Below are 14,663 nucleotides of genomic sequence, written 5' to 3'. Positions count from 1 at the left end.
ATTTTAAAAACACAAGTATATTATGGCCCACACAATCATGGGAGAGAATGCTGACTTCACTGAGAAGTTCAGTGGAAGGAAAAAATGCAATAGAAAAAGGCGCATAAGCAACATGTATGACTGCACTGTTAAGCAAAGATCATTCAGGAGTTAAGGTGAGATTCACAAGGTGTGAGTTGTGGCCCAACACACACACAGATATATCCAGGACATGGACTACAACTGTTGCATCCCTTGTGTTAAGGTTTTCCTGAATTAGGTAAGTCAGAAGTGTCTTACCTGGGCTACAGAGAAAAGGACTTGATTGCTGCATAGAGTTCCAACTTCTTCTTTTCAATTGATAGTAATTATATAGAAATCAAGATCCCAGATTCTGGATGAAGATTGGAGAGCCACAGACTACAAGCTGCTTCAGGTCCGGTGTGAAGTTTCCAGCTGGTGATAATTTGGGGTACCATGACATCAACTAGTGTTAGTCTAATGTGTTTAATAAAGTCCAAAGTCTGTACAGCCATCTACCAGGAAATATTTGAGCAATTCATGCTTTTCGCCACTTACAAATTTAATGACAAGGCTGGTTTCATTTTCCAGGAGAACCTGGCTCCTGTTCTTATCTTCAAATGCACCAATAGCCACGCTGCACTGATGCAGTAATCCATGCAAAGGTCCTGAGTGCATAAACTGTACATTACATGGACATAGTTTTCAATAGGCCAAATCCTTTTACTGGTCTTATGCAATATATTGAAATATTTCAGTTTGTGTAATGCATCTAAAAGTGTTTACTTTCATATATTGAGCTGCAACTGGTTTTCCATATTTATGGTTGAACTGATTTCACAACCACAACATTGAAATACTTGAACTTGTGTTTTAATGTCTTGGATATTACATCAAAACTTGAAATAATTAACTATATCTCCTTCCTCAAGTTTCCCTGACTGAACACCTTGGTCATCCTGAGACAATGTGCTGTGCTGTTAATGTAAGCTTTTTTTTGCAGATCTACAGAGGAATGTTTCATTCCCCTTGACGTGACTGAGAAAACGTTCCCCATTTTAAGTCTCCAAGCCTTTAAAGCTTAGCATTTCCACCCACAAATCATCCAAACGTATTTTTTCTGCAACAGTCGGTTCTTGTTTATTTTCCTCGAACACCTACACAAACTGAAAGCTCCGGTGCCATAAACAAAACGGAATTACTTTTCAAATTAACATGCGAGTAAAAGCACAAAAAAACCCAAAAAAACAGTAACTTAAATCTCAGGAGGAGCTTAAACTTTTACATAACCACTTTTGTGGAAAAGCTGTTAAGCACTGAAGCAATCCACAAGCTTTTTTGAATTCCAGGGCCCTGCTTGGTGGACCAGGAAGTGCTGTTTGACCAGATCTTTGACTGTCTGGTACATGCTAGCTTCCACCTGTAAAACAAAACAGAAATCATTCAGTGGTGTTGCAAATATCTGCTGGGAGGCATAAGAAAATACTCAAGCAGATGCAGAATTTATGGAGTAATAGTACCAGTTTGCAGTGCTGTGAGAGTAGAGCTCACATTTCTGAGAACTTTGAACTAAACAGAGCTGTTTCTTTAGGTGAAGAAAGTCAAGGGAATGCAGCTAGTCTTGCCGTCATTTAATGAGGTTCTGTTTGAGGGAGGAAGTAAAGATGGACTTTGTTTTTGTTTTTTTTAAAAAAGGGGCCAACTTTAGATATTTCACAGAGAAATAGCTGAAGCGTTTCCCCTCAAGGCGTGTCCTCAGTGTCTGCTGAGTAACTGTGTTCACCTGCGGGCAGCTTTGTGGCGACCTATATTGGTAATTCAGGCCTATTTGTTTCCTCTCACTTCAAATTTGACTACGTCGCCTTTAACTTTGCTTTATATGTAGACATTAACTGAAGCCAACCCTTGAAACTATCAGGTTACACAGAGGAGTTTTGTGCTTTTTGTTGATGGAGCAAAGATGTGTAGCTTTGAACTCCACTCCCCGACCATCCTGCAGGTAAGTACCTGAAAGAACAGCAGAGATGTATTTAATGTACATGATTGAAGATTTTTATCTGCTAATGTGCTTTTATTAAACTGGAAAGGTGGGGTGGGTTAGATCCCAATTGAAGAAAATTATCTAAAGTCAAGCTAAGATTTGTTGTTTTATGGCTTTAAAATTTTGTTTTTAATGTTTTGCTCATTGACAACTTCGCCTTTTAGTAGTAGGCATTTATTCTGTATTACACTTGGTTTGGAACTGTGCAATAATAGTTTAAAGGGCAACAATAAAAATAAAACTAGCCAAATGCTAATAAGAGAGTTAAAATAGATGACCGTTACAAATGTAGTCTGAAGGCAGTACTTTTCAGTCAAAATTACAATATATTTTCTGTTCATGAAACTATTAAAACGTGTGAGGGCAGCTATTCAGAGAATTCAACCTTTATAAAATGCAGTTCATTTATGCAGAGACAACAGGATAATCCGTATGCTAATTTGTAAATGACATCATAACCTACATATCATTTTTTTACTTTATTTCAGACACAATATGAACAATGAACAAGAACTAGTTTATGCTGGAGCTGTGAACTTAGTTTAAAAAATATTTAGGTGGTGAACTATGAACATGAATTCATTGATTTTAACCTGGTTAAAACTAGCTCTTACTAAAGATGAACTGGCACAACACTGCGACTTTAACAGCAGAGCCCACGAACCTTGACACTGTGGTAGGTGGGAAGCTCCACTAGGTAGCTGTGTCCACCCAACAGTGCAACCTGCTGGAAATAACTGTAGAGGGCTCTCTTGCAAAGTCTGCTGGAGAAGCTGGGCCCACTCACAGAAGGAGAGCTTGGAAACAATTACAGCATAAGAAATATTAATATTTCCAGTCAGGTAGTGGCACAGGGTAGTAGTGTATACCTCTAATAAGCTTGTACTGAATGCTGTTGGCATAGAAAGCCCCAATGAAAAAAATGATAGCTGGATCTTGCCTGAAGTCTGCAATCATAGCTGCATGAAATGCAAAGCCACATTTGGGACACAATTCTTGCATGTTTTTTACCTCCAACTGAGAGAAAATTGCCTCTACTTCAGCACATCGGAGTGTTTTTGTTTTTGCAGTGTTAAAGCACCATGCAGCGTCTTTCCAGCTAAATAAGAAAAAAGGAAAATTCGTGCAGGAAGAACTTACTAGGGCTGTTTAAAGATGGAAGAAATGACATGGAACCCTATGAGCAGACCAGTATTTTATCAACATAAATAACATGAAGAAACCTCATCTATATATTGGAAGTAACAAATGCTGAAGATTGCAGAATGTTTCAAGAACATGCCAGTGCTTGGTCCTGTTTTTTTCTGTGTATTACTCTAAATTATTCATGGTAGTCATAATTACTATTATTAATGCATCATGTATTTGCATTTTCCTTTTTATTACATTTAGAGTTAATACATTGTTATTTATATTCAAATCTAAACTGGTGTATTGAAATACAATATAGTCTTTATACAGGAATCCATGAAATGTGGAGATCAGTCCAAATTTTAAATTAACAACTAACAGCCTTCCCACTAAAACCTAGAGATACACCAATCAGGCATTTACCTGTTGACACTGATGTGGTTTTCCTTTTTTTTTAGGCCCGAGTTGCCAATTCTAGTGGAACATAATGTGGCTTTCAGACCGAATGCCCCATGCAGAAAGCTTTCCACAGGAGTATGCAGTGAACCCTGTGGAGCTTGACTTAAAACAGGATCAACGACTAGATATCTTGTCCCTATTTGCTGCAAGTGAATCTGAATTTCAACTTCGACTGGTGCTAGTCCCCAAGGCCCATAACACAAATAATTAAATTTAGACAAACTAAAGAGAAACTGTGGGGCAGGTTTTTAGATAGAGATGGTGGCTAAATTCAAAACAACATTCACTTGGACGGTATCCCCATAAATGCACCAAACCTTCATCTAATTATGAAACTCTTAAACAAAAATACATCACAGAGCAAGCAGTTTGATGCTGTGAGCCTAACAAAAAGAATCTTTTTCAGAATTTGACCTGCCGAACACCAGTTCAAACCAATAAAGAGCAAATTGGCTGATTTCCATAACTGGTCAATTGATTGTTGCATTACCAAAAAAAAAAAAAAAAAGCTTTTATAGTATGAAATTTCATGGGATTTCTAGCACATCCTAATGGTGTCATCTAAAGGTTAATTGAACAACCTAATGGAAAAAAGCTGGACAGGCAGCAGAATATTGTGAGAGAAGAGCAGGACATGGATGTCCCCCATCCAGTCAGTGGACATCAAGCTTGAAAGATGGCAGGAGCCCCAGGCTGTACAGGACCAGTCAACAGCTCCACTTTATAGATGGTAATAACTTCAGGGATGTAAGTGAGGAAAGCAGGAAAGTACTCAGGTCATTTCAAACGTAGGTAGAAGTTACTTACCCTTCAACGATGATTCCTTTGCTGCTGTCCAGAACTTCTATGTCTTTATCTCCAAAACACCAGTTGATGCTGAGATGGTCATGCATTCGGGATGTCTCGGCAGGGCCCACGCAGTCGGCAGAAAGAAAGATGATGTCTTGTTTCTTGTAGGATGGAGGTAGAACTCTTTCCCATCCATCACCCAGTCTCTTGTTGGTCATGTCAGACATTTCTTCATTAAAGATCTTCTGACCTCCTAAACAACAGCGGTTTAGGAATAAATGGAAAGAACGGTAATCTAATCAATGCGTAAATATTTTTCAAATACACCAAGTAGCTTGATTACCAATTAAATTTACTGTCTGTATTTTACGTTGAAAATGACTCGTACTCTACAACTTTTCCTTGTTTTGTGACATTGCATACACAAACCCAGGATATTTTATTGGGATTCTTTGTGGGAGACCAACACAAACTCCATGGTTGTGAAGTGGAAAGATGAAATGTTTACAATTTTGTTACAAAGCAAACTTGGGTAATTACTTGCTGTTAATACATGACTATCCATTAATGTAAGCCCTTCCATTGTAGCTCTGGCTGTATGTTTAGGGTCATTGTGCTGCAGGAAGATGAATCCCAGTCTCAAGTCTTTTGCAGCCACCAAGGGTTTTTTTTCTTGGAATATTTAGCTCCGTCCTTCTTCCCATCAGTTCCAACCAGGCTCTCTGTCCCTGCTGAAGGAAAGCCTTCTCACAAGAAGATGCTGCCACCACCATGCCCATCACCTTGGGCTTGGTTTGTTCAGTGCTCTCTTTCTGCCACACAGCATTTTGCATGTAGGCCAAAACTGTAGTCCTTGACCCTGAGTTCAACTCCTTATCTAAACCCATTTATTTGAAGTCTTACTTATCTCTCTCCACACTCTTTCCTCTCATCACTGCTGAAAGGCCATCAGTGCCAAAAACAACTCTTATAAAAACAAACAGAAAACTATGGCTTTCTTCTTGTCACTCTTTCAAAAAGGAGAGATCTGTGGTTTCTACACATTATCCCAATTGAGCTGCAGTTAGCATGGGTCTCCTTGCAGGTTTTGACGTTGCCTTTTATGCCAAGTCTATCATATTTGATATTCATATTTCGGAGATGGACACTTGCCTTATTCCCTCTGGTGGACTATCTGAGTACTACAGGGGGTAAGTGCAGGTTTTACCTGATTCACACTATATTCCATGTGCTGCTATTTACACTGGATGCGTTTTAGGATCCGTTCATGCATCCGTCAACAGCTCTGTCATCCGTGAATTTCACCCCTAATGAAAATCACGTGTTTGTGCTCCATCATCCGTCCAAAATAGACTGGATCTGCATTTCTGACGAACGACGGAGGAGGGCTCTCCGTCATGCAGCAGCGCCATCGGAGCCAGTGTGATTTACCGCATCGACTAGAATGGCTTCTATTTGTGACAGAGAGCAAAACACATGGATGACTCAGTCAATTTGTTGGCGTTAAACACCAAATTTAAAATATGAAATTAGAACAAAATGTTTAAAATGTAATATCAAATTTAGATTGATTTTTTGTCAAAAACAATAAACAGTTTAGTTTCAGAATTTACTGACAATTATTATTGTACGGGTTAACACCGATAACCTACTAATTGTGTTCATCCGTCACATAAGATCCAATAAAATCAACTGAAGTTTGAGGCTGTAATGCACCTAAGGGTGGGAAAATCCAAGGGTTGTGAATACTTTTGAAGTGCCTGAGTATAAAGCCTTTAGATTTAGCAAACAGTAAAACATGTTCATAAACCTCTACTTGCAAAATGCACAAATAATAACCCGTTTAAAAACTGTAAAATACAAAGTGCCTGTTTACTTTACCTAGCACCATGGTGGTGATGTAAAGCGGCTGAATGAAGCGGCTCAATAATGCACCCTGGACTCCAGTGATGGTCCAGCAACACAGCTTGTCGCTGCCAGACATGCAGCACACTTTGGCGCCCCACAAGCCTGGGTCAAGGTAAGCCACAGGTACAAGCAGACCCTTGGCGTGATACTGTAGCTTCAAATTGCTCCAACAGTTGTCAGCTGAGCTCCTACACATATGAAATGACATATTATAGTCATTCAGAGCCTGTTCAAAACAAGAGCTAAGGATTTTCTGAATCATAGGAGTGCTTACTGTCTCATAACAAAGACATGTTAGTTATTCAGCTCCAATAGCTCAAAATGCTACAAGTATGATAAAACATATAAAAGACAAAATGTTCAGCTTTACTTGAAGTAGAAGTTCTTCGCAGCTCCCTCAGGGCACTGATTGGTGTAGAGATGGAGGCTGATTTTGGGTTTGAGCTGCAGCTGGTGACTGTCGGCACTACCCTCAAATATACAACTCTCCTTGGCCGTTGGATCAGCTTCAAAGAACAGCAAAAGCTGTTTGTACAGAAACCTGAACAAAAGCCAGAAAAAATATTTCTCCACAACAGTGTCTTCAATGCACTTATCAGTACCAAAATGAGGATTTTGATCTAGTCTGCCAGTCTGGGATTCATTCTGAATATTAAAGAAATATATTAAACATCTCAGGATGACAGAAAGCATGGCTGGCTGGATGAAACAGCCAAACCGATGAATGGGTGGATGAATGAATGGATGGATCATAGAGAACTAAATGCACATAGATGATCGGAGGACAAATAAATGATAGAAGGATGGATAAATCTGTCAGATAACAGGATAGGGAAGAAGGACTGAAAACAAATCCAATACTTTTCCAGACAATGTAGGAACTCTGCGTTGAGGCCTGGTACATTAAGAGAAGGCGGTTTTCCTCTTGAGCACTTTATAAATTCAACATTTAACAATAAGCACTCCAAAGATTTACATAAGGTGCTTATTCATTTAATAAAGGGCTTTTAGCACCTCAGGAGAGCCCTTCTGGCGATGATGATGGCGTGGCCGTCGTGGACCATCATCCCACTGTAGCAAAGACAACTGCTGCAGCATGAGCGGCCAGCTCCCATCGCCACAACCTTATACTGTTCACACTGACGCCCTGCTGTATCCAAGACCTCTGTGGGGAAATGAAAAAATTGAAATAAATAGGACATTCTTAGGGTTGAATCCATGGCGCTCGGGAAGCTCACCTCTTATCAAGACAAATGCGGCCATGTGGCTTTTACAGCCATACAAATCTGGACACATTCTCAGGAGGACGTCAAATTTCTCGCTGCTTAAAGCCGCAACGTGACTCTGGTGCCACTCAGTTTGCCAAACTATGAGAAACACCAAAGTAAAAACTGTAAGACATCATTACTGTTAAATATGAGTTTGGCTGTACAGGTAAAAGTAATGTACAGCTTGTTTGCAGCAGTTAGTACATAAAAAAAACACTAAAATATGTTCTAGAAAAAAGAAAAAAGGACAAAGAGAGGCAACAGTACTCTAGACGGGCTGCAGATCTCTGGTGGATAACATTGAACAGGTCAGACTGACACCTCAGATTCGTTTCTACAAGGACAGCAGTGCACCTTGAGTCTTTGTGCTTTCATCTGTAGTTTTGAAGTCCTTTATCTGGTCCATTAGAAACTCTTCATCTGAGGTAATTTTCTTAGTAGTTGACATACCACGAAGAGAGAGAACAGCTGCTTCCTTAAAGCCTTCCTCCTGGAACCAAAAATCCAAGCAAAAAGCTCTCATATCAGTCTTTATCCTACTTCTTTCTCTAGAGTCCATTGCTTTTGCAGCAGGTTAATAATGACCATATGTACTCGATAATAAAAAACTCAAGATGTACTTCTCCTGTGTATTACTTGAGGTACATTAAAGTAGGTTTAAAGCAACATCTTCATCTGCAGAAAAGATAAAATTTTATGTGTAATGTTTTCTCCTTCATGGCTGAAGTTCTCACACATTTATACTTTTTTTTTTTTTTTTTAAAGCAGAAGCTTAACTGTTCCCTTTGAATTCCTGGAGGATTTTACTAAAGTGATCAGGCTTTATATGTGGAGCCTTCAAAAACATGACAGATGAATGGACAGAGAGGAGGAGGGAGAAAAAGACGGATGGATGGACGGAAAAAGGGTAGGACGGATAGACTGATAAAACTTTTTGACAATGAATACAGCATAAAGAGTGGGAATCCAAATGTTTTCCATAATCTTATTTTTGAAAATTCCTTTCATTTCCAGACTGTGTAGGAACTCTGTTTCTAGCATTGCTGTAGAAATCAACCGTTTATGAAGCTGGCAGCAGCTTTTACAACAAGCAGAAAAGATCATGTTTTTATTCACAATCGGCTTGTGTTTATGCACACAAACAAGGAATTTGACTTTGGTTCCACTTTGCTTTCAGTGAAGAAATAAAAAAAAAAAAACATTCCCGCTAATGTTCCAAATTTAAAAGATATCCAAAGCACCAAAATCCCCAAAACAATGAAGCTGGTTTGAGGCGTTGTGTGCCAATTGTGGTGTCCAGTGTGACATTTTCTTTAACCCTAAAAAGAGTGTCGATGTGATTGCTACTACTAAGGAGCAGGAGAAGCTACAATTTCCTTCTTTTTATTTAGCAGACCAAGTAGTGGATGTGGTGAGCAGAGTGAAATACTTAGGTCGTATCTTAAGTGATCTTTGTGATGATGATGTGAAGCGACGGTGCTGCAAGCTATTATTTTAGCAGATAAATTATAAATGTGCACACATGATTTTAAAAGTGGCCCCTATTTCAAGTCTTTTGTAGCACTTTTTATACTGCTCACTTGTGGGATAATTACATTAAAGATATCAAGAAAAAGCTTTTTATAGGATGCATTTAGAATCAGGCTTAGCCTTCCAAGATGGACATCTGCAGGTCAAACGTTTGTCAGAAATGTTCCAACTTTTCATGCCTTACTAAGGAACTATGTGCATAAATTTATGCGCCATTTGAATAAGTCAAGAAGTTAATAGCAAGAGCCTTGACTGTTGTAACGGATGGTGACATAAGGTATACATTAACTTCTACAAACATTGGAACAAGTGTCTATATATTTTGAGATAGTTCTGTCTGCTATTGATTTTCTTGTGTCTTTGTGTTTTCTTCTTTCATTTAATGATGTGGACCAATTTTGTCAGACCCTAGCTGTTAAAGCAATCCATCTGATTTGTTGTCGGGTTTATTAATTTACCTCGTTTTCTAAAAGCACGTCATCAGAATCAAGCAGGTCTTTTCTGACAAGGATGGAAGACGTCCTGCATGATCCGTCACCACCTTCACAAAGTAAAGCTTCCCGTTTGTGGTCAGAGTCTCCAGCAGCATGTGCATAGTTTCTACAGGTGAACAAAAAGAAGTAAATTCAATGTTGAACCCCCCCCTTTTTTTTTATTTTTATAAAACAATAAAAACATGAATCTTCCATAAAATCACAACTGGGTTAAATAATCTATCATTGCTTTCAAATTCAGATTGCTTCCTTAATGCAACTTGTAACAGTTGAATTAGAAATTAAATAGCATTTTGGCAACAATAGCTGCCAATCCGATGCACTTTCCATGTTAAAGTAAAAGTATGCCAATGACTCGATTCTAAGATGAATCTCCATGTTTATATAAGCTGATCAGCATAGATACAGCGGTGCATAGTGACACAGTTGGCAGCACTTTTGCTTTGTAGCAAGAAGGTCTTGGGTTCAAATCCTTTCTGCATGGAGTTTGCATGTTCTCTTTGCATGCATGGGTTCTTTCCAGGTCCTCTGGCTTCCTCCCACAGTCCAAAAACATGACTGTAAAGTTAACTGGTTACTCTAAATTGCCCTCAGGTATGAGCATGAGGTGCATTGTCGTTTGCCCTGTGTGTCGCCCTGTAATGGACTGGATATCTGTCCAGGGTGTACCCCAATGACCGCTGGGGATAGGCACTAGCCCCCCTGCAACTCTGCAAAACGGGTACGAACAATAGATGAAGCACAGACAAAACCTAATAGATTCAACACAGTGTTTTTCATTCTGAATAAATGTATACAGATGGCAAGCTAGACCAGGGTTTCCCAAAGTAGGGGTCGAGACCCCCCGGGGGTCTGCGAGACACCAAGTGGGGGGTCGCGAAATGATTTTCACAATCATTGATGTGAACGCTGAGAAGTATGAAGGGCAAAAAAAGCACAAATTAAAAAAATGTATTTATCATGAAATACATAAATGTACCATAAAATTTCCCATTAATTAATTAAATATATGATGAAATCAAATAATCAAATGTAAATTTTTTTTAAAAGGAAATTCTTTTACAAATACATATACCGTAATTATTTAACTTAGTTAAATAATATTTTTCAGGGGGTCACCAGTCTCTGGCAGTGTTATTTTGGGGGTCACAGACTGAAAGTTAGGGAACCCATGGTCTAGACTATGGTGAAAAACCCAAGAGAAAGAATGTACTCCAGTAAACTGGTGTAAAAAAATAAATGTAATTAAATATAGCAAAAATCGTTAACATTAACTGTCGACAAATAGCTGCACTTCTATGAAGTACCAAATAAAAATGTACTTTTCATTTCTTACCTCTGCCCCATCTTGCTGCCATAAACAGCTGCATCCCCTTCTAGGTGGACTTCAGGATGATGATGGGGCAAATCTGGCTCAACGACAGGTTTCAGGTTTTTCAAAGTTGCAGCGCCCCCTCTAGGACTGAATTTAAATAATTCCTGATCTGCCATGTCAAGGAACCTGCAGGAAACTGATTAACGTTAAGTGTTAGGGTTACACATTTTAACAGCCAGAATAACAGTATAAATGATAGAAGACTCATAATCTAGCATCAATGCCAAGCTTACATTCTTTACATATCAAAATGGTCATAAATGACAAACCTTCATTGTGTATTTTTCACTGTACAGCAGAAAACAAAACTCTGTTTTTGAACTACTTGCATAACCAGCACATAAATAAGCATTTTACTATTAGTCATATGCTGGTGCCATTATAGTTTCAGTGATGGATTTGAGAATTTGCATAATGACAGAGCTATTCCTCCAAAATAACATTTTATTGGAAATAGCAAGTTGGATTTTCAAAATCACTGTTGACAAGATGGAGGAAAAGCTCTCCAAATTCCAATTTTCTGTTCCAATTTGCAAGATTGCAGCACCAAAATAACATTTTAGTTCAACAAAAACCTGCTGGATTTTCCTGTAATAGGATTTTTAAAACAGCCTAATGCTTGCTTAGCTCCAGTTTTAGAGTTGATCATACATGAACACATGTTTTTACCAGTTATCCATTTACAAATTACTCTCCACGGGGTAGCAAAGCTAAATTTTAACCTTTCAAACTGCATTTTCCCCAAATGCTTTTAACATGATTCACAAAAAACGAATTGAATATTTATCTTAAATCACTTAAAATACCTTTGCTTACATGTATAAAAACAACAGCGGAAATTAGGCCAGTTTTTGTGTCAAATCTTCTCTTCCAAGTTAAAACATTTTACCTGTTTTATAGAATTTAGGATATTATTTACCTCAGAATCATCAATTGTTTTAAATACTGATTATTTCATAACTGAAATAATTTGTTCATAACTGAAATAATCTGTTTTGAGATTCAAACCCTTTTAAAATGTTGCTAACATATGTATACACCTACAAACTGGTCAGTTTCTGGGTGAATACTTCACATGTAATTAGCTTTACTCGTTTGCGTTTTAAAACAAACAGGAATCCTACATATTTTTCCATGTTAAAATGTATACTTTTCTAGACTCCCAATTTCCAGGGATCTCAGTCATTTAACCAATTTAAAATGTAAAACGGTAAATATATTGCCAGGTTTTAAACATGGTACCCGCAACTACAAACATAGACAGAAAGACATGAAGGAAGAAATAAAGAAAGGGAAAGTAAAAAACAGATGGAAATAATGTTTTTTACCAGCATTTTAAACAATCATTTAAAGAAACTAGCGCATTAAAATGAAGGGTAAACCCAAACTAATTTATAAGGAGACAGTTAAATTAATCAAACACGATTTTATCAAAGAGAACGTTAAAATGTTTTAAGCATACACCAGCAAATAAAAACAGTTCTTAATTGAAGCTGTTTTTGATCAACTTGATCGTAAATGTGCACCTAGCTAGCTTGCTTTAACGTTAGCTAGCCAAAAACAAGCCGTGTTTAATGCAAGGATAAACGTTAGGATAAAGATTTCAAATATTCACATAATTATTTCACCGCTTCACATATGGTAAACCAAAATAATAACTTTTTTTTTTTTTTTTATCATTAAAATATATATATATTTTGTTTCCCACCGGTAACAGCGTTGAAACTGCTTCCTGATGATGCTAACGTAAAAAGCTAACTGTTTTCCCCCCACAGACGTGGGGTCATCTCTTCCATTAAAACTTTACACGGTTGTTTAAACTCTTAATGTCTCTACGATTTCCGCAAACATTTAAACTACCAGTAACACAGCTCAAATTTTACCTTAACAAAAACACGGGTTCCTCTTCACTGAAAGACGGAGTTGTATTTCTGCGAGGTTAATGGCAGAGCTGGTATTGAAGGTCAAAATGGCAGCTTTCCTCAAGCAAAGGAGGAGGAAACGGTTCGCACGTTTAAATGTGTATTCAAGATACATTTAAAATGATTTAAAAACGCCTTCAACCTTTAAATTCAAGATATTAAATTTAGCTCAACGTGATACATTTACAGAAAATGACATAAATGCTCTATACAACACAAACTGGTCCAATTTATATTCAGAAATACATAATCAGATTAAACAAATACAATCTGATCATGTTGCACGTTCAAACTAATTTAAATAAATTTTAATTGTACTCTAGCTACATAATAATGCAGTAAATTTTTGTGATAAATCTAAGGAAGCTCAGCCAATTGTATGAAGTTATTGACTTCACAGCAATCCTCCTGAACAAGCATGTGGCACTAGTGGAGAGGAAGAAATCCCTTTTTTAACAGGAAGAGACCTTCAACATAACTCACCCCTGTAAGCATAAATATATATAAAAGCCTTAACAGAAAGTACAATCAAAATACTTTGGATTCGCCCAACATGTCAGTAATACTAAATAAATGTCAAAGTGGACATTTATTGTCTCCAATGAACAAAGTATTTTGTCCAGTTGTTATTTCAAAGTCAACATGTTTGCAATGCACGTTTGTATGGTTGCCAGCTTGTACGTGGTCAATAGAAATACCATATTAAGCTTTTTTAATAAGGTATTTTTAGGTTTAACTTTTTTTTCCTGTAAAAAATCAAAGACTGAAACCAAATTATGCACGAGGAAATGCAGCTTTCTGATACCTTCATCTGTCACTTTTACCCTAAAACGTAAGTTTCTGTAGCATTTTGAAACCCAGCACAAGTAATATATGTTTGTGCCTTTGGTATGCGCCTGCATGGCCGCACATTGAGATTTTATGTGTTAGATCATCACAAAGTAGAGCAGTCGTGAAGGTGCAACAGAGAAGTTAGGGATGCCTTTGTATTCAGCCTTCCTGAGTCAATTAATTGCAGAACCACCTTAAACTGCAATTACAACCTCAAGTCATTTATGGCTTTACCAGAATCCAAAACCATTTTATTTATAATGCACATTTAAAAAACTATTTGTATAAACAAAGTGCTGTACAGTACTATAACAGGTCAAACCAAGACACAATAGAACAAAAAGTAATATACAAACAGACACAACAAACCTATTCACACAGTGTCAAAAACCACTTAAAAACAGCAAGGAAATTAGCCCTTCTAATATTTAATGGCAATTTGTTCTGTAAAAGGCCCGATCTCCTCTGAGCTTCAGCCTCGTTTTTAATACAACCAGCAGAAACTGGCCAGCTGATCTAAGGGCCCTTGCTGAAACATAAAGAGGAAGCAAGTCAGAGAGGTACAGAGGAGCAAGACCATTAACTCATTTAAAAGCCAAGAGATGGATTTTAAATTCACGTCTTTGGCACACAGGCAGCCACGGGAGAGATGACAGAACAGGTGAGATATGTTTGTGTTTGCATGTACTGGTTAAAAGATAGAGAATAATAATTTTTTCCCTTTGTTTTTACAAAAGTCAGTTTGGTTTTGGAAGTGACTATAAACAGCAATTTTAAAATCTTTAACAGATTTTTAATGGAATTTAAGCCAGGACTTTGACTAGGCCCTTCCAACACTTGAATATGTTTTGATATACAGGTCCTTCTCAAAATATTAGCATATTGTGATAAAGTTCATTATTTTCCATAATGTCA

At 37.6% G+C, this 14,663-nt stretch overlaps 1 protein-coding gene across 3 annotated transcripts; it reads right to left on the bottom strand.

The window, feature by feature from the left end:
• Positions 1-1,114: 1,114 nt before the first annotated feature.
• On the bottom strand, positions 1,115-13,305 carry adad2 (adenosine deaminase domain containing 2). 3 transcript variants are annotated; one of them, XM_047378312.1, is made up of 11 exons: positions 12,879-13,303; positions 10,957-11,131; positions 9,585-9,726; positions 7,951-8,086; positions 7,567-7,695; positions 7,343-7,493; positions 6,699-6,869; positions 6,302-6,516; positions 4,439-4,673; positions 2,706-2,838; positions 1,115-1,420 (listed from the first exon to the last, which is right to left on the bottom strand). In XM_047378312.1, exons 2-11 carry the CDS (start codon positions 11,109-11,111, stop codon positions 1,310-1,312), a joined length of 1,578 nt encoding a protein of 525 aa, XP_047234268.1. In that variant the 5' UTR covers positions 11,112-11,131; positions 12,879-13,303; the 3' UTR covers positions 1,115-1,309. The 3 variants fall into 3 exon arrangements, with proteins under 3 accessions (XP_047234268.1, XP_047234269.1, XP_047234270.1); XM_047378313.1 differs by lacking the exon at positions 12,879-13,303 and adding an exon at positions 12,704-12,835; XM_047378314.1 differs by lacking the exon at positions 2,706-2,838 and having other exon boundaries at positions 12,879-13,305.
• Between the last annotated feature and the right edge of the window lie 1,358 nt (positions 13,306-14,663).

Source organism: Girardinichthys multiradiatus, chromosome 11 (assembly GCF_021462225.1).
Source record: "Girardinichthys multiradiatus isolate DD_20200921_A chromosome 11, DD_fGirMul_XY1, whole genome shotgun sequence".
In the NCBI taxonomy this organism is placed as follows: domain Eukaryota; kingdom Metazoa; phylum Chordata; class Actinopteri; order Cyprinodontiformes; family Goodeidae; genus Girardinichthys; species Girardinichthys multiradiatus.
This window is presented reverse-complemented; position numbering and strand designations above follow the sequence as displayed.

Bases quoted from the DNA above. Each gene is read 5' to 3' on its own strand.
- adad2 (XM_047378312.1), bottom strand. From the start codon at position 11,111: ATGGCAGATCAGGAATTATTTAAATTCAGTCCTAGAGGGGGCGCTGCA. The intron at 7,494-7,566 runs GTGAGCTTCCCG...ATTTCCCCACAG, and splicing joins CGCATTTGTCTTGATAAGAG to AGGTCTTGGATACAGCAGGG. The intron at 2,839-4,438 runs GTAAGTAACTTC...ATTGTTTCCAAG, and splicing joins AAAGGAATCATCGTTGAAGG to CTCTCCTTCTGTGAGTGGGC.